Here is a 20,725-nt window from a genome sequence, read left to right on the forward strand (position 1 = left end):
TCCAAAGGCAGTTTTCACAGAAATAGAACACAATCCTAAATTTTGCAGAAGCACAAAAGACCCCGCATAGCCAAAGCAATCTTGATAAAAAATAAAGCTGGATACAACACAATCTCTGATTTCAAAATACATTACAGAGCTATGGTAATTAAAACAGTATTGTATTGGCATAAAAACAGACACATAGGTCAATAGAACACACTAGACAGCTCAGAAATAAATCCATACATATGTGGTCATTAATTGATGACAAAGGAGCCATGAATATACAGGTGGGGAGAAGACAGTCTCTTCAATAAATGGTGCTGGGAAAATTGGACATCCACCAGCAAAAGAATAAAACTGGACCACTATCTTACACCATCCACAAAAATAAACTCAAAATGGGTTAGAGACTCAAACATAAGACCTGAAACCATAAAACTTCTAGAAGAAAACATAGGTAGTAAACTCCTTGACATAGGTCTTGGTAATGAGTTTTGAATCTGATACCAAAAGCATGAGTTGTGACATCAGTCTAAAAAGTTGCAGTGCAGCAAAGGATAGCTCACCAAAATGAAAAGACAACCTATGGAATGGGAAAAAACAATTGCAAATCATATATCTGATAAGGGACTAATATCCAAAATACACAATTTGTACAACTTAATAGCAAAAAAACCCAATTCAATGAAGAAATGGGCAGAAGACCTTTTTTTTTTCTTTTTTTTTTTTTTTTTTTGAGTTTATTTTTAAGTAAACTCTACACTCAGCATGGGCCTCAAACTTAGAATCATGAGATCAAGAGTCACATGTTCTACCAACTGAGCCAGCCAGGTACCCCTGAATAGACCTTTCCTAAGGAAGACACATGGATGACCAACAGGTACATGAAAAAATGCTAATTGTCATTAATCATCAGGGAAATGCAAATTAAAACTACCGTGAGATGATGACCTTGTGCCCGTTAGAATGGCTATTATCAAAAAGACAAGAAATAATAAGTGTTGGGTGAGGATGTGGAAAAAAGGGAACCCTCAGGCATGTTGGTGGCACTATAAATTTGTGCAGCCACTGTGGAAAATAGTATGGAGGTTCCTCACAAAATTAAGAATAGAGCTACAATATGACCCAGCAATTCTACTTCTGGGTATTTATCCAAAGACAACAAAAGCACTAATTTATAATTTGATCAGCTATAAACATCTCCATGTTTATTGTAGTATTATTTACAATAGCCAAGATGTGGAAGCAACCTAAGTGTCCATTGATGGATGAATGGTTAAAGAAATTTTGGTGTGTATGCCTACATATTTATTTTATAGATGTGTATGTGTGTCTATTTTATATCTATATAATGCAATTATTCAGTTATAAAATAGAATGAAATCTTGCTATTTGCTGCACCATGGATGGACCTTGAGGTCATTATGCTTAGTGAAATAAGCAAAAGAAAAATCCCGTATGATGTCTTCTATATTTGAAATGTAAAACAAAACCAAACCTGTAGATACAGAGAACAGATTGGTGGTTGCCAGAAGTAGGTATGGTGGTGAGGGAAACTGGTGAAATGTTTTCTTTTTCTGTTTAAGTAAATTGGATTTAAAAACAATCTAATTTTCACTTTGGAATTCTGAAATAAAAAGAAATTGGATTTCTTGGTATTTGCTGTTCTGTTGTCCTTGAATTTCTTAATTAAAAGAAAATCTTGATTTAATAGAGTTTTCCAAAATGAAATAGAATTATCTTTGCCATCTGTTGTAGTGGGCTTTTTTCTTGGCTTTATACCTGAAGTCCGAACAGACTTTTGGGCTCTAATGACCCTTGTTGGAGTAATTGCCAAATCATTACTTTATGGAATAGTTCTTAGTTCTGTCTTTTTTTTTCTTTGCTCCAGGACTTAAAATAATTTATAGCCTTTTTTTTTTTTTTAACACAGCTTTATACTTACAGAAAAATTGAAATAGTAAAGAGAATTCCCATATAACCCCCCTACCATGTTCAATTTTTCCTATATTAATATTTTACTTTATTATGGTACATTTGTATAATTAATGAACCAGTATTAATATATTAGTATTAGTTTATTATTTGTTGCATCATTTATTCAAATTTCCTTAGTTTTTACCCAATGTTAATTTTCTTCTCCTGGGTCCCTTTCACGTACCATGCTATATTTATGTCATATCTCCTTAGGATCCTGTTTGTAGCAATTTCTCTTTGTACTTACTTCATGATTTCCAGGTACCTTTGGACACTTGTGTTTTGATATAGCCAGGATTGGGGATCTTCCATCTTCTGTAATTGAAATCCTTTTGAGAAAGCAATTCTGGTACTACTGACTTAATATTTGAAGAGTTGAAACCAGTCTACATTGTTCTCTGTTCTTTAAAATGGAGTGTATTATATATTTTTGTAAGGAAAACGTTCTCTTACCCTTAAAATCATGTCGTCTATTCTTATATTTCTCTTTGAGATTGCCTTAGGTTACTCGATTTAAAAATTTATAGTCTTTGTAGTGTAACGAGGAAGTTCTTCATGGCCTTTTCTTAAATCTGTTTGTGTATCCCAGAACTGCATCATTGTGATAGCTTGTGAAATACTTGAGGTAATACTATCCATTTCCTTATTTCCATGTTCCTGACTTTCTCTCTTTATATAAATTTCTGTAAGTTTCGAGCCAAAGGCAGTGTCCCATGATTTAGTACCCCAGAGTGTTGTGGAGTTCCAGATTTTGGAGTATCTGCATTGAGATATATTCCCATGAACTGTTTAGTTACAATAGGTAGTTTGGATGCTACTTTTTCTGCAACCTGTGGATTAGTAATCGTGAGGGCTTTGAGTTGATGGGAATGTCAAACTGAGTTTCAAGTTAAAATGCCAGAGGAGACTAGATGAGACAAGGAAAAAGTATCAGTTCCTAGTACCTAAGTATCTGTAGATAGAACGAGATTAACACATATATGTTATATATAGAAATTGCTAAAGTAGTTAATTCTTGATTTTTAATAACTTAACTGTACCATATGTTTTCATACTGTATCATTCTTTTCAAAAATGCCTTCGCAGATATTATCTTAGTGAAAGTATTGGTTTAGAGGAGCAGTAATGTGGATAATAAAGCCCTTCCCCCTCATCACACTTCTCTTAGAGCCACAAAAATGCTGAGTTTACATATCAAAGAATCTGTTACTGAAGGTGGTTTCATTCATTCATTTAAATATACATATCATATTGTTGAATACTTTTTTTTAGCAGTGCAGACCTTGTCGAATATTAAAAGACCATTGGTTTATCCAAATTACTAACTCCTTGCCATTAACATAATATTAAGCCCTTAGCATGTGTCAGGCTTTGAATTTTTTTAAAAAGATTTATTTAGAGAGAGATTTATTTATTAAAAAGATTTATTTAGAGAGAGAGGCAAGTGAGGGGGGAGAAGGACAGAATCTCAAGCAGCCACCCCTCCCTCCAGTGAGGAGTCCTGGGGGTGGGGAGGTTGAGAGGGGGTGTTGGATGTGACCACCCTGAGATCCTGACCTGAGCCAAAATCAAGAGTGAGACGCTTAACCAACTGAGCCACCCAAGCGCCCCCCAGGCTATGAATTTCTTACATTGATGTTCCATCCATGTTGAGTGAATGAATGGGTTAAAGTTTTCCTTCTTGCATTTTAATGCATGCCTGTTCTTCTTTAAAGTCCTCTTCTAATTCCTATCTAGATTATCTCAACCCAGCCTGATCATTGCATTAATTAAAATTCAGTTTTTCTCTACAAGATAAGGTAACCCCAGATAACAGTGACTTAAAATCCACGTTTAGTTTTCTTCACATAAAAGAAGTCTGTAAGCAGACAATGAAGTGGTAGAATGGAGGCTTGCTTCATGGAGTCACGGGGGATCCAGCTCCTTCAGGCTGTCGCTCTTGTTTTAATGATCCTAGGTGGCTGCTAAAATTTTATTCAGCGATTCCTCAATCCTTGATCCAGGTGGCAGGATGGAGGAAGACAGGAAACAGAGGATCGGGCCCCTTCCGTTTTAAGGAGACTCCCTATAAGTAACTTAAAAAGGTCTAATATACGTCTACTCTTTACTCTTAAAACTACATTTTGCTACGAAGAAGTCTGGGGGATATAGTTTTTCACCTGGAGAGTAATGCGCCCAGTAAAACAAAAAACAGCAAAACACAGTAAAAACCAAAAATGAAACAAAATGAAAACCCCCTCAGGATTCTGTTGTTAAAAAAGAGAAAGAATATCATGAGGCAGTTACTGGTCTCTGCCACAATCCTTCACAGTAATGTGGCCCAAAGGAGTGTCCTGGATTCTCTTCACCTCTTGACAAGTGACTTTGCCAATTCTCAAACCTCCTGTCATCACTGTCTTAACTTGTTTGTACCTACTCCTGCTTCCCCTCTCCAGAGTTAGTGTGAAGAGTCCTGAAATTAGAGATGGACCTGACGTCCTCTAATTGTAGTGAACTCCAAATGAATTCGCAGTTTTAAAATTGTGGACTGTCACCTTTTGTAATGGCTTCTCACAGTGGTTGCTTTAAAATGGTTCACATTGTACTCTAATTCCATATTCTCACTTTGGTTTTGTCTCCTTATAAATAAGTCAGCCACACTCCACCTCTGCTTCGGTTCTGTGTGTCTCCATGTACCTCGATCTCGATAGGTATTGACTCTCATCCGTAGGCTGAGAGGAGGGCTGCAAGCTCAGCGGTGCCTGAACAGGAGTATATTGTGCTCTCTAAATGCCTGCCAAATGAATGAATGAATCCCAGCCTCTCTTCCTCTTCAGAGTATAAGAGTGTTTCTATGTTTAAAAAATCTTCTCTCAACTTTGCTGACATTTTCCCTTCATTTCTCATCGTTCACTTTTTATTTTTTTAAGAGGAGGCATCTCTCCTCCTGGTTTACTAACTGCTTGTTCTCTTCCCTGTCTTGAGGCTCCCACTGTGACTTTTCAGATTTTGCTTTGAGATTTCCGCTCCTCATTGGCCTTTTCTGGTTGTTTAGCCTCTGTGACATATCTAGAGCACGCTGTGTTATTGACAGCGCATTCTGGGAAATGCCCTCTTCGTTCTTGTACCTTTCTGGCTTTCCTTCTGCATTTCCTTTGTCGATGTCCTTCAGCTCTGTAGTGGTGAGCCAAACAGTATGATATTGCTTTCCTTCTTTGTTTTTTTGTCTCTGCCTTTTCTTTGCAATATCTTAGCTGCTAGGCTGCTCTTCGACCGTGGCTGTTATTTCTGTATGCATGATTACCAAATAGACACAAATTGCTTTTACTACTCATTTCTGCATCCCTTTTAAATACTCCTTGGGTGCCTAAACTTCAACTCCTCTGTCTATTTAAGGAGTATGAAATCTGGGATGCTGGTGTTAGTGTCTTGGGTTCCTGTCATTAAGGCATTGCTTCTGAAACTGCATGGTGGTAACCCTAATGGTAAAGGATAGCAATTTCCTGTGTGGTGTTTTCCTTGTCTGGAATGCCCATTCCTTTATTCTTTCCAATTTTTTTTTCCTTTTAAGATCAAGTTCAGAAATCTGCATTTCACAAGATTTCTAGGGTGACACCAGACCTTATTGACTCTCTGGGCTTTGAACTCCTGCCATACTCATCTTTGTATCACCTGGTCCTTCTCATATACTTGTGTTGTATTGTAGAATAAATCCTCTTTATTATAAATGTTTTATCTCACAGATACTCTGTAATCTTATGCCTCTTTGTACTCTCAGTGCCTGCTTTATAATCAGCACTTAAGAATGTGTGCTGTGGATGATGGCATCCCCTTTTCATTTCCTTATCGCATTCCATTTCTAACACTGAGATTGCTTAAAAACTTAATTTTTCTTATCACCAAACAAACATTTCTCTTCCATAAATGAAATGGAGTGCTTGGACTGAGCTGAATGACAGGTTTTCAACAGCCTGATTGCATTTTGCTTTGCACTATTTTTAGTACATTATAAAGGACTTAGAATGACGGTTGGAGAAGTAACTTTTCTCTGTCTTTTGAGTGTCTTCATCTTTTGAGTGTCATCAAAAAAGTTGGAGTAAAAGAGTCATGAAAAGAGCTAGTGGGATTCTCTGCATACACACAAAAAGTTTTGTATGGGGAGGAGAGAGAGACGGGGTAGGAGAGAGAAAATAAATGAGAATGAGTGTGAAAACTCCAGTAATAATAGTGTCAGGATGGTGTTGGACCAGCCAGATAGAAGACTAGTTGTGTCAAAGGGGTGGATATCTCATAAGGATGAGAATTCATTTTAAGACCATTTTTGCCCCTCATCCCCTACAAAAAGAAGCTTACCCGATTGTTTTTAAGATAAATTATTTTTATAATCAATTCCTCAGTAATGCAGTAATGTTGCACAGACATGTTAGATACAGTAGATCTAGCTGAACTATGGTGTCTTTTAAAATGAAAGTATGAGAAATTAGCTGTGGTTGAAATTTAGCTCTGTGGAGACTGAAAATCTGGATTCGTAGAGTGTGATTCCAGACTCAAATGAGGGGAACAGAGTACTCTGTTTACCTACTTATTTTACTTCTTTTATTTCCACAGGGAAGTTGAAATACTGCCTTGTGGTTCTGAATCAGCCTCTGGACAAATGTGTTCGTCATCTTTGGAGCAAAGGTAATCTTAATTAGCATTTATTATTTCTTTATTTTCTTAATCTATTTAGGACTAATATGACTATTAAATATTCCAGAATCTAACTACAATACCAAAAAGTTGAACTTAGAACAAAGTGATATAATTATTGAATTATCAAAAGAATGGGTCTGCTCTGTTAAGTGGTTTCTATGGGTGGTTTCCACAGGATGGCCCCCCAAGGACAGAATTACAATGTAGCATCACTACACCGTATCTCATGTATCAACGCTGTGGATGTTAATCCTGAGTACTCACTAAGGGTTTGTTGAAGTGTAAGTAGCTTTGGCATGAGCAGCAATAAAAAGCATCCTCCAACTTCACTCATCCTAGCATCTAACAATAAGGTATCGACAGGGTGACCAGATTCAAAAAAAAAAAAAGACGAACAGTATGTTAGAACCTCTGGGGATGCTGAAAAATATAAACATGCAGTAGTTTTGCAGAATTAATACTTCTGTGAGTTTTCCTGTGAGAAACAGATTTATTAACTGTTTTTTACATTATTCTTTGATTTTTTTATAGCTTTAGCTCTAGGCTAGAAAATAGTATTAAATATCATTTACTGTTTCGAACCTCTGCTCTTCCATGAAATCTTGAGCTTTTTTCAAAGGGCTCCTTCTACTGAGGTTAGCAATGTAAAATTTTAAGCCAAATTAGATAGGCAGAAGAACGTGATTTTGGGTATATTGATGCATATTTCAGATGATTCTGTCTTATTGCCGAATTCTTTAGTATCTTCAGCATCAAGGCTGTGTGTCTTAGATTGCAAACCTGTTATATCAGTAAGTTCACATCTGCGGACAGAGGTAGTTGTGACACTAGAGGGAATAGATCATTATGGATGATTTTGTATAATGATTTTTTCTTGTCCTATGTGATTACCATGAAAACGCTTTATTCTAAATTTAGCTATCTTTATGTTAGCCAACTGAAATGTCACATTGTTACTGCACTGGAAGTTGGAAAGCCATTTAACCAGTAACTTCACTTTCCTAGAACTTCTCACTTGCTTGCAGTCAGGTTGTTATTCAGGTGCCGTCAGAAAGGTCCTTTGGTTGTCACATCAGTGCCTAGTGGTGTGTCTGGCATATAATTGCTTAGTAATTACAACTGTGAAAGAGTGAATTTGGTATGATTCATATTGCTAATAAGTACCAAAGTAAATTGATGAGGCACAATCCTTTTTATCTGAACTTATCAGATTTTATATTTTTAGGAGAGTGTGTGAACAGCTGTGTTTTATTGCACATCTTAAAAATAAAATAATGATTGATAGGAACTGCTGGAAACCTTGGGTAGGGAAAACTACATCTAGGAAGTCTCATTTCGGAGGCTGAAGGGTCCTGTTTTGTCCATAGTGTGAAATGATGTAGAGTTTTGAGCTGACCGAAGTTTCTCATTGCATTAGTTTCCTGCAGTGAATTGGATTTGAAAAAGTTTCATGCCAGATATACACCAACTATTTATTTGATTTGCGTTAAAAATGAACGGTAGAGGGGCACCTGGGTGGCTCAGCCAGTTAAGCGACTGCCATCGGGTCAGGTCACGATCCTGGAGTCCTGGAATCTAGTCCCCTATTGGGCTCCCTGCTCAGAGGGGAGTCTGCTTCTCCTTCTGACCTGCCCCCCCCACATTGTGCTTGCTCTCTCTCTCTCAAATAAATAGTCTTTAAAGAAAATGAACACTAGGTCAGTTTGTATACATGGAGAGAACTAAAGATACCTAAATGTGACATGGACTGAAATGGTTAGGTGTAAGTCTCGTTTCCAAAATATGAATGTCCAGGATAATTCTTTGCTCTCTGGATCCATTAACCATTATAAAAAGTGGATCTATTCATAAGTACTGAGGAAAGGTAGAATAGGGTTTTTGTGATTCTCACAACAGAAGCTGTGATTTTTTTGTTTGTTTGTAGTGTCCTGTTTTGTGTTGCTCTTTTTCCAAATAAAAGTAAAAAAAAAAAATGTGTATTGGGTGCCTGAGTGGCTCAATCGGTTGAGTGTCCAACTCTTGGTTTTGGCTCAGGTCATGATCTTAGGGTTGTGAGATTGAGCCTTGTGCCCGGCTTCACACTTGGGGGGGGGTTCTGCTTGAGGTTTTCTCTCTGTCTCCCTCTGCCCCTCCCCTCACGCGTAAGCATGCACACTGTCTCTCTAAAATAGATCTTTTTTAAAAACTGGGTATTAAAGGAGGGCACTTGTTACGATGAGCACTGGGTGTTGTATGAATCACTTATTCTACTCCTGAAACCAGTATTGCACTGTATATTATATAACGAGAATCTAAATAAAAATTTGAAAAGAAAAAACAAAAACGAAACAAATATAAGTAAAAAAAGAAAAAGAGGGGAACTTTGAGCTTGAGTTGCTGATCTTAACAAAAGAGAGAGGCCTAGAAAAAAGTATAGAGAGGCCTTGAGGGCCAGGGACGGAAGGCAGTGTTGCGGTTGGAATTTCAGCATGTTAAGGGCCCCAGACAACCTTGCCATGGCTACTGTGTCTTGAATGCGTGACATTTTCTGTAACAAGTCTGAAGATTTGTGAAGAATGGAAATCAAGGGGTGAAATCCAGACTATTACATCAAAACAAAGACAAAATTTGGAGGCAGCTGCACAGAGTAAGTCTTTCATATGAAATTGATAATTTAACTTTAATCTATGCTAAGGACTTCTGGCAAGTAGGGATTTTTCTGAGATTCCTTTAAGGGGAAAAACTGTTTTGAAGGTTTATTTATTAGTTTTGCCCTGTAATGTTTATATGACAGGTTATGCAATTTATTTTAATTTAATAATTGCGTAATTGACTAAAGAAGGGATTCAAGGGAGATTAAAAGTAGAGAAGTTTTTAAATGTATTTTCTCTTTGATAACCTCATGCACTTTCAGTGATTTTCTTGGTTATAGGTCTTGGTCATTTTAATCCCCACCTGCCCCAGCAGTTTGTATACTCAGTTCAATCTGTTGATATAAAATAAGTCCGGAGGTAGATAGATGAAAAGGCAGAAAGAACTATAGCTACTATCTAACTTTTCTGTAACTATCAAAGCTTATCGGTATTTGTGAATGGATATTGCCCTCAGATCTTTTACCTTTTTTTTTTTTTTTTTTGAGGTGGACGTTCTCTTCCAATAAATGTCTTTCTCATCCTGAACTATGTGAGAAATGACGAAAAATAGGGAAGTCTCTGTTTGAAGGATTCTGCTTATTTCTTTTGTAGATCAGTTATTCTCCACTTGGGACCACCATGCTTACCACGGTCTTCAAAGGTAGTAGGAGGGATCTGAGTTACATAAAATTAAAAAGAAAAAACAAAAAACCAGAAATAAAAAACCTGACATTCACTTACCTGGGATGAAGTTTTAGATGGACCAAGTATCAGGTTCCTAGGGTTTGACTAATTAAAATGTATCTTCATTTTTAACGTGAGCTTATGGCTCTTCTGTCTTTTCCATTTGATCTGTAGAACATAGTGACCATGTGAATGAGATTATGAATAGATTATCTGATTATAGTGATGCCAGGTGCTTTTCTGCAGTGTGACACTCTTTTCTTCTAAAAGGAGTTAGTTTTCTTAACTTGATTTCTTTCTTTTTCAGTTCTCTGGTAACAAACCTTCAGATCATGCCAGGGTGTGGGCACCGTACTTGGGTTCATTGCCGATGAGGCTTTAAGCCATAAAACATTTGACAAATCGGGCAGATCTTTGAGGTTAAAAGGACACCCACGCAGCATATGTGAATCAAAATAGAAACAAGGTCTTTGATAACATCAGTGTTTTCCCTTCTGGTTCATTTGTAACTGATGCTTGCTGAGGCCATTCTAGGTCAGGCATTGGGTCCAAAGCTGGGAATGTAATGGCCGGCTCTTAGTTGTGGCTACAGTTGAATTAGGGGAGCACAGACAGACACAGGTGCTTCCTCACCAAGGCACGTCAGAGGCTTTGGGAGCCACAAATCCTTAGAATGAACTTGCTCATCCTTGTTTCTTAAGTAGTTGAAGTTATCATATATTTGATTGACTATACTTTGGTCATGTCTGTATGCCTTTTTCTTTCTTTTTAAAATAAAAACACCTTATATAAATCAGTTCTTAATAGAATCCTGACTTGCTCTACGAATTAACTGATCTCGTGCTAGTAATTAGTATTGCCATCAGATTTGTTTTAAATGATGTAGGAATCTGTTAAGTCACCTTGCTTTGATAGTTTTGTTGTACAAACCCTTTCCTTTATAAATTGTATACTCCAGGACTCGGTAAGCTTCTTTTTACCTGGTTATTTGAGGTTAAGCTCAGCCAAAATTAGCAAATTTATGTAAGATTCTTTTTTTTTTTTCCTTTTTCTATTCCCATTTTTCTGTTCAGTGGGATCTCTACCTTATTTCTGGTATCCAGTGTGATTATTCTCCTTAAAATAAGAGAAATTGAATACATGCCATTTTTAGGTGTAGATTGAAACTTGATTGATTTGCTTTAATATAACTTGGTATCAATCTCTCTTTTAATCTTATTACATTTATTTGTATACTTTATCCCTGTTAGAGGGATTTCCAGGGAAACATGTATTTTGATAATTACCTTACAATTTTGAAATCACCTTAATGCTACTCTAACAGCTGACTCTGGAAGTCCTAGTCCATCTCTTTTAAAAGAGTGTGTTTCTACATACGCTGCAGTTTTTCTCCTCTCGGGCCTCCTCTCTCACAGCTATTTCTTCTTATGTGTTTAATGATTGAAATGATAAAAACTGACATTTGTGGGGCACCTGGGTGGCTCAGTTGATTAAGCGACTGCCTTTGGCTCAGGGTCCTGGGATCAAGCCCTGTGTCAGTCTTCCTGCTCAGGGGGATCTGCTTCTCCCTCTTCTTCTGCTGCTCTCCTTGCTTGTGCTCTCCTGCTCTCTCTCTGTCAAATAAGTAAATAAAATCTTTAAAAAAAACCAAACCTGACATTTGTTGTTTTTTTGTTTTGTTTTGTTTTTGCATAACATAGATTTTTATATATTCATTTTGGAAACTTTCTCTCATCCTTTCAAGTCCAATGCCAGTGCTCTCTCTTGTGAAGAAAGGCTCCCTTAGCTAGCCTCAACAGAGAGATCTTCTTGGTATTTGTATTGCTTTTCTATTACTTAATAAACGTCACCTTATCCATCCCTGAGGATGAGCTCCTTGAAAATTGATACAACATGCTTTGCTTGATGGTGTTTCCTTGTCTCTCCTGTAAGACTAGCCTGGGGGTAGTGATTGTAGGTCATGTTGGCAATTGCTGGAGACCACTGTTGGTTTGTGATGCTATCTAGATCCTGGAAATACTCTCGCCCCGATGTGAGACCATTAGCAGGTGCATGCATGTGGGATCTCTCTTGTTCTCTCTTCTGATTCATCTTCGGTCCTCAGCCTTGATTGGGTCCGTTTTCTACTTCTGCTAGACTTGAACACTATCATTCATTTTTTCCCCCTCTGTTCTCTGCCTCCCAGATGCTTTGGTGTTTCCTTGTACAATGAGCTAGAACTCATATTTTCATTAATCTCTCGTTCTTTACACGTAGCTCATGTATAAATGTATTCCTTTTCTGCCTCTATGATTGTAGGCCTTTGATGGTTACGGTGCTAACAAATGTGTCACTGGACTATATTGTCTTTGTTCATTAAGTCATTATGGTAGGGTACATCTTCTGTTATAGACAAATATAGAAAAGTATGCAGTTCGGCAGTATTCCTGTCTTTTGACATTAGTGTTTAAAGAGATTTATCATGTATTCTTAATGTAATACTCATAAAGCTCCTTTAAATAATTTTGTTGTGAGAACTATAGATTAACTATTTTTGTGAATTCTAATTGTTTTCCTCTAGATTTCCATCTTTAATTATAGAACTGTGTGTGTTGTAAAAATTTAAAGCATCAGTTTGTAATGAAAAAAATCAGTCCTTATAACTATTTACTCTTCTTTTTAGTATTTGTTTCACGCTTTTATTTTTTCCTTTTTAATTTCCTATGAAATGATTTTCATAAGTATTTTTAAATATCAGGGTAATAGATGAAATGTTGCTAATAAATAGGAAAACGCCCTTGAAATGAGTGCCAGGCAGGTAGTGTAGTCATTAACTGCCTGTTTTACTTTATTGTTTATGCCATTTAGACTGTGTCCTAACTAATCGGTCAGTTTTGGGTTGTTTTTGTTTGTTTTTTGTTTTTTTTTTTTAAGATTTATCTATTTGAGAGAGAAAGAGAAAGTGCGCATGCATGGAGCACCCAGGTGCCCCTAGTATGGCAGTTTTTAATGTGACCAGAAAATGGCTTCCAGGTTAGCATGGCTACTTACGGTTTTTATATATGTATATATATATAAAATACCATGCCAATAGCCAAACCATGACTATTGTTGTATGCTCCATGTTTACTTTAATGCACACTTTTTTGCCTAATGTTAGGCCTCGCTGGCGTGATGCTGATGTGTGGTTAATGAGAGGAGTGTGAGCACCTTATTGATAGTTATCCTTGCTCAGGAGACTGAGCGGCAGCCTTTGTGGTGTTGTATCCTTAGTGAAACAAAGTAAAAGGGAAAAAAGTCCCAATGGAATCTAGTTCTACACTAACTAGCTGGTGGACTCCCACTTATAACCTAGAAAACATCAGTAGAACATCCTCTCTGGATAACTCTCCAGGGGCGAATGCGAGAAGTTGCATTTCTTTTCTTTCGGTTCTTTAGATCAAAGTACTGAGGAGTTAGATGGCCTTCCCTGAAATGTAGACATTGTCGTGTTCAACAGCTCTTCCTAGCAATTTGTAATGAGAAATGAAGGTTTCTCTACCGTGGTTTTTCTCTATTTCAGTTCAGTATACAGCTAATCCATTTAGTGTGAAAGACTTCTGAAAGGACAGGCTGGAGAAGCAAACAGAGAAACATGGCAAAGTTCACATTTTCTCCCACATTGTATTGTGTGTTGTGCCCTTCAGAATCTAGAAGCATTTGTTTTTACCTGGGTCCTATTTTAAACTCTGTGACCTATTACGTGTTAGATAAGTACTAGTGTTTCTGTGTGTATTAAACATTTGTCCCACTTTGCTTAGTGGCTTCTCCCTTGTAATAGGGTGTTTTAGGACCAGGTACATCTGGAGATTTATTTAATCGGCTATGGATGAGTTGAACATTTCCACTGGTTAGCATCTGTGTATAATGGTAGATTAAAAAATAAGTTGAACTTTTCTGTAGTGTAAGTCTTTGGGGGAAGCTGAGCCTCTCTGAGCTTTTAGTTTGACAAGAGTACTTGCTTGAAGTCTTTGGAAAGAGCTGCCACTGGCAGGCAGAAAAGATAGAGGGTGTAACCAAGGTCTCTTTACCACCTCACTAGGAGACAGATGTTTGGCTGAGAGGCAATCTGGTCCACCTTCTTTGTATGTCTAGAGTTCACTGGTGATGTTTAGTCAACCTGACTGGGGTACCAGAGGAGAAAACCTTAGGGCAAATGCTTGTTTAAGCTACTAGAAGAGGAACAGTATTGGGAGGAAAGACTGTATTTTTGAACATGTTTACTTAGTAGAACTGAACACTGTGAATTGTTTGATTCATCAAATGGCAGAATCTTGATGGAAATGAAACAGTGATACTGTCTAGTGAGGCTTCCTTGTCATCTAAATAGTTATCATGATTTAGCTTTTAGGAATAAGCAAGTTATGACTACTGGATAGGTAGAATAGCATGTACGTTTTTGTCATTTGAGTATACTGACGCAGACCTGGCAGATATTTTATCTGGGAAAATGCTAGGCTTTAGGGTATTCGGATTTTAGTTAGGATGATCTGAGAGGCATCTGTTCTAGTAATGAGTAGCTTAGTCATTAGGCTTAAGGATCCTGTAACAGTTAAGCTTATCACAGTTTATTGAACTACCAAATTGACACCATTTGTGTCATTTTCCGTGCTTAGTGTTTCACAGAACTTATGCTTTGAGCACATTTAAGTGAACATTGAGCCAAAGATCTGATGAGCAATTTGCATACTTCGTTCAGGTCCATTAAGTAAAACAGTTATGTACAAGCTGTGGTCCCTGTAAATAAGGCTGGCAGAAAAGATCTGTCCCAGTCATACAGAAACATTTGGGAGACGATGAAAAGATTATTTAATATAGAAGACTTTTCAATATATTAGTAGCACAGAACAAAATAAGTTTTGTTTGATATGAGACCAGAGACCTATTTTACCATTCCCCTCCCCAAGATGATGGTCCATTTCTATTGAAGGAGATCTTTTATCATTCTGGGTATTATAATACAAATATTATCAGATGCTTAAGACTTCTGTGTTCTTTTCATTCCCAAGGTTCCCTCTTATGCCTTTGTGTTGTTTTAGTAACCATATATCAGAGAGAGTGCAGGGAATTTGTACTACAATTTCAGTACTTAATATTTGAAATACATTTGGGGCACCTTGGGTGGCTCAGTCAATTAAGTGTCTGACTCATGATTTCAGCTCAGGTCATGATCTCATGGGTCATGAGATAGAACCCCATGTCAAGCTCACTACTCAGCAGGGAGTCTGCTTGAGATCCTCTCCCCCTCTCTCTCTCTCCCACTTGTGATCTCTCTCTCTTTCTCTAAAATAAATAAATCTTTAAGAAAATATTTGAAATACAGTTCTAAATCTTCCGCTATACTTCCTAATTCCATGGTACTCTATATAAACTGCTGCACTTGATATTCTAAAGAAAGGTCATTTTTAAATATCAACTTTCACAGCATAACATTTTCTGATATGTTTACTGAAAGGAAAAAAACTGCCTCCATTACTTTGTTTTTTAATCCATATATTTTTGAGCATGGTCTGTGTCAAGTAATGTACAAAGACTGGGATACCAGTAAGAAACACATAGGCCTTTTTCTTAAAGTGCTTATAATCTAGTGTCTAATGTACCTATTCCCAACGTATATTCCAAATAGTTGCTGTGAAGTGTATTATTATTAGGGACTGATTTGTTTTCCCCAAAATCATATGTTGAAGCCCCAGTGTGATAATATTTGGAGATAGTGCCTTTAAAGAGGTAATTAAGATTAAATGAGGTCTTAGGTGGGGTCCTACTGCAATAGGAGTGGTGTCCTTATAAGAAGAAGAGAGACGAGGGATGGTGTTTTGAGAAAAGGCTGTGTGAGGATGCAGTGAGAAAAGGTGCCCGGCTGCAAGCCATGGAGAGAGGCCTCAGGAGAAACCAGCTCTCACACCTTGGCTTTAGACCACTAGTCTCCAGACCTGTGAGAAAATGAATTTCTATTGTATAAGTCATCCAGTCTATGGTATTGTGCTATGGAAGCCTAGCAGTCTAATGCAGTTGTATACAAGGCTTCTTGGCAAGTGGAGAATTGTTCAATTCTCTGTTCTCTATAAATAGTATTGATCTCAACGGTCCTTTTTATTTGTAAGCCTGGTGCCAGGTGTTCTTATAGGCAGTCTTGATCTTACTGCAGTACATTGTAGGTTCAATCCATTACTGGTAGGCATTGAAATTCAATGCTAAGTAGCCTCAGACTGATATTGGCCCTCCTTGTTTACAGAAGACATTTCAGTGACTTCAGAAAAACAGGGGAAATATCATATATATTAGATATTAATTTGATGGATATAAATAGATTGGGGAAATAAATTTTGGACACCTTAAACACAGGAAAACACATAGATAAAATAGAACAGAACAAATTTAAATAACTCAATTATCAATGATTATTTTGGGCATTAATTTATTACCCTGTATATATGTATATGCTTTTCTTATAAAACATCAATTAGAAAGTTTCTTTGCATTACTTTGGGACCATTGTAAACCTCAGCCTGGATATTTCGTAGGTCATTTGACCTCAAGGCCGGCCTTAAATGGATTTTTTTCCCTCCTCCTTCATAGGATGTAGTTTTTGTAAGATGTGGCCTGTTTGTGGTATGGTGACCAGCCCTTTTGCGGTAGATTTGTTCATTGATTAGTAAATAAGGAATTACAGATCCCATCAGGAGTCCAAAAGGACTCTTGGTGAAACTGTTGGTACTAGGTAAGATCATCTAGGAATGGAAGGATGTTTTAGGGGAGGGGGACCGTTTTTAAACAAAGACTTAAATCTGTTTATAAGGAAAGCTTGTTCCTGTGCATGCTTTATTTTGTGTATTTTTATACTTTTGTGTTTCTGACTTGGTAACAGACATGTAATTCTTTTTAAGATTTTATTTTTAAGTAATCTCTACAACCAATGCAGGGCCCAAACTCATAACCCCAAGATCAAGAGTTTCATGTTCCACCGACTGAGCCAGCCAGGTGTTCCCAGACATATAGTTCTATAATAAAAATGTTTAAGATAGGTTATTTGCTTTTTAATATATACATTAGAAAAATACCTCACCTTTCTTCACCCTCAATTCCTGCCACGTTAATAATATATATAACAATTGGGTGGTTTTTGTGAAGTCAGTAGACTCACTGATGTAGCCATACTGGAAAAAGGATTCAGCAGACTGTCCAAGGATGGTGAATGAAGCGGGTTAGTGAAATCAGCAGATATGCTTGCCAGACTTTTATCTTTTAAAAGTTACCTGCCTTTCTCTTCTTTTTATGTAACTTAATAGTGACAATGGGAAAAATACCAGTGATGGTTGTTATTTCCTCCCAGTAAGTAATAAATGAATGACTGTAAGAATTGAGCATTATAAAGTATTTTATTTTAAATTCTTTCAGCCTGCAGTTGAAATTTATTCTGTATGTAAGTGGTCAATGTGTAAAACATAGTTCAAGGTAGTGGATGTTAATGGAAAAATAATAGAATCATCCAGAATATTTGTTTTTGAGACTGTGATTCTGCCATTAAATAAAAGTGTCAAAAAATGCACCTTCCCCTCCTGTACTCCATCATTCCCTTTAAGAACACAGGAGTATTTTGCTTGCTCAGTAATGTGATTGTGTCTTTGGGATGTTCTTGGAAGTTCAAAACAGAAACAGTAGAGGATAAATAAGGTACATTGAATTTTTTTCAGCTGTCAGCTGCTTTTGGTTATGTTAAAAAATAGGTTGGTAATATTATGTTTCAGATGTACTTAACATTACCAGCTTGGATCATCCATTGGACAGATATTTATTGACTATATAACTTATCACTGGTTACAAACCCAATCTTTTTGCTTAATGATTACCTTATATGTCTTTGTTTATAATGATGCATTTGGTAATTTTGGTCCTTTTCTTAGGGTTCCACTGGCACTCATTCATGATTCACAGGATTGTGCATTCTTCCTGTTCAGTAGCATATAGAATATTGCAGAATAATAAAAGGGAAAATATCTTTGTACTGGCTGGCAATAGGCTGTATTTGTCACCTTGGAGGGAGGAAAAAATAAATATAGACTAAAATTTGTATGGCTATGAATGTACATAGAAAGTTTAGGGATCTTGGGAAATAAAAATATGCCAGCTTCAACAACGATATATTTATTTAACTCAATAGATTTAATTGTTTTCACTTATCCATATGGCTTATCCATGTCCATATGCTTAAATTCACCAGATTCTCCTGTGCTTTGATTATGTCGACAGGACTATTAGTGTTGTTTTTCCTTACCTTTTAATTTTATTAATATCAATTATTACTAAATCAAAGATGTCCTTGAGAAAACACGCTTTTAATTATAACATTCAATAGGCCTCTGAGTACTATGTTCCAAAACTTTCACTGGTTGAATAAAATGCCATCTCTCATTGTTGGAAGTGGGATAGGAATGTTGTCGGTTGTCGTGATGTTACACATGAACACTGTTGCTAGTTTTTAGGGGACATTTTTTAGCAAAGGCCTCCATACTGACTTGCATTCCATGTGTGCCCTTTTTTATCTTGTCTTAGATAACCAAGCAAAAATATAACCTGTGAATGTTACAGGTTAGTCTAAAGCTAGCATTTTTTTCCTAACCATAACAGAATTGTAAGCATGTTTAATAACTTCCTAGTATTTTCTTGGAGAGGGGGTGAATTGTTCATGCTCTCGGAGTATAACAAATCAAGATCTATCTGCTTTCTGGGTTTTAAAGAAACAATACTCCTGGGGGCGCCTGGGTGGTTCAGTTGGTTAGGCGTCTGCCTTCAGCTCAGGTCATGATCTCAGGGTTCTGGGATCGAGCCCTGCTTCTGGCTTCCTGCCCAGTGGGGAGTCTGCTTCTCCTTCCCTCTGCCTCTTCCCTGGCTTGTGCATGCTCTCTTGCTCTCTCAAAATAAATAAAATCTTGAAAGAAAGAAAAAGGAAAGGAAAGGAAGGGAAAGGGAAAGGAAAGAAAAGGGAGGGAGCGAGGGAGACTGGGAGACTCCTTTCCTCCACAGGAGAAAAATAAATAGAAAACATACGCAAACTTTTTTTTTTTTTTTTTTTTTTTGGGTAAATAGAAAGTGATCCTTTCATACTTAACAGTGTTAACGACATTACATATGTTTAATTAAATGTGGTATAGAAATGGTTTGGAGGTTCTACTTGCAGAAAATGGTTTTTCTCTCATGTCTTGTGACACCTGTTAGCTCTCCGTAAGCACACAGCTGTGAACTATTGTAGCTAAGTATAATCCTGAGGCCTTCTACGGTAGTTGGAGGCGTTACCATTCATTCAGTTTAACAAAACTCTGAGGTTGTGGTATGAATGTGTATATTTTATTCTTTATTAGTCTCAACTGGCATTTAAGTTTCTGGAAGGAAGACCGAGCCATGTAATACCTGTATTCCTTGTTAAAAACAAAAACAAAACAAAAAATCAACTCTAGTTATGGCAAATTTTGATGAACTGTGAATCTCAGCAAACTAGAAATTCTTTCAGCTAACCTTTGAGAAGTTGTGAATTCTAAATATCAAACTCCCAATCAGTATGAAAACAACTTGGTAAAGATTCCGTCCATTCTCCTACTTCCTTTATGTCTCCACTAATGAGACTTCATATCTTGAGTGTTGGTCTTGATACTTGGAGATCTTCTGCCATTAAAGTAGGTTTCAATTATATTTACTAGATGGTACTTATTATGTTAGGAACAGTCACTAATTATTTTATATGCAGATTTTTAATACTTGTTAAACACTGGAACAAATTGGAAGTGTTTATGTATTACTTAATGAATATTTCTTTTTCAGTGTAGTATAGACAACAACTTCATTAGCATTTCAACTTTAGAATTAATGTAAAATTTACTAGTGCCTACTGAGCATTTTGGGTTTCTCCTAAACAATTTTATATTACCATACAGTTGTTGATGGTGTCTGTTTTTCTTTTTAAATTTCGAACAGTGAACTAATTATAATTTCACCTGTTTTATATTCAGTTTTGAATCAAAAGTAAAAGACAATGTATTCCTTGTGTTACATGGATATGTCACTTCAGTAAATTTAAGTGGTATCTTAAGCAAAAGTAAAAATTATTAATTGCATTTGTTTTTTCAGTTTAATGAATAATACTAACATAATTCTGTAACTTAAGACAAACCAATAAATGTGTCAGCACAATAAGTGAAGAAACATTACAGAGATAAATATAACAAGTTATTTATAACTATGGAATAAAAAATTATAAAAGTGAATGAACTTTTGGAGAACGTTTATCGCCAAACTTTTGGTTATTACTTGTATTCTTTTTCTTTTTTGGATGTATAAGAACAGCCTTAACCTGATGTCTGATTGATGTTTGGTTCATCAGACTAGGAGGTTATTATATTTGCTTGATTAATTGGTAGCTGTCACCATCTTTATTTCGTTTGGCCTTTCTAAACTGCATTTTCAACTTTGGTGTCTTAAGTAAAAATGAGGAAACACTGCTCCAAAACAAACTAATCCATGTTTACTACTTGTTTTCATTTTCTTATGACATCAGTGAAAAGATGTGTTTTTTAAAATTTATGAAATTGGTTGTTTTTCTAATTGGCTTCTTCAAATTTGCATGGTTCTTGCCCATTTTTATTTACCATCCTTGTTACTTGGAATAATTGAGATCTTTGGCACCTTTGATATAATAGATGATGATTGTACTTTTAATTTTTTAAGTAGCTATTGGAAGCTTTCTTCAGTAAATAACTATCACGTCAGTACTACTGAAGGAAATT

General features: G+C 36.5%; 1 protein-coding gene across 5 annotated transcripts in view; it reads left to right on the plus strand.

Moving 5' to 3' along the window:
* TPK1 (thiamin pyrophosphokinase 1) overlaps positions 1-20,725 on the plus strand; it is a 317,859-nt gene that overhangs the window by 62,172 nt on the left and 234,962 nt on the right. For all 5 annotated transcript variants that reach the window (XM_040643865.1, XM_040643864.1, XM_040643866.1 and 2 more), the window contains one exon: positions 6,550-6,621. In XM_040643865.1, the coding sequence (XP_040499799.1) occupies positions 6,550-6,621 (72 nt within the window). The remainder of the gene's footprint in view (positions 1-6,549; positions 6,622-20,725) is intronic.

This window comes from Ursus maritimus, unplaced genomic scaffold, assembly GCF_017311325.1.
Source record: "Ursus maritimus isolate PB19 unplaced genomic scaffold, ASM1731132v1 scaffold_3, whole genome shotgun sequence".
Taxonomy (NCBI): domain Eukaryota; kingdom Metazoa; phylum Chordata; class Mammalia; order Carnivora; family Ursidae; genus Ursus; species Ursus maritimus.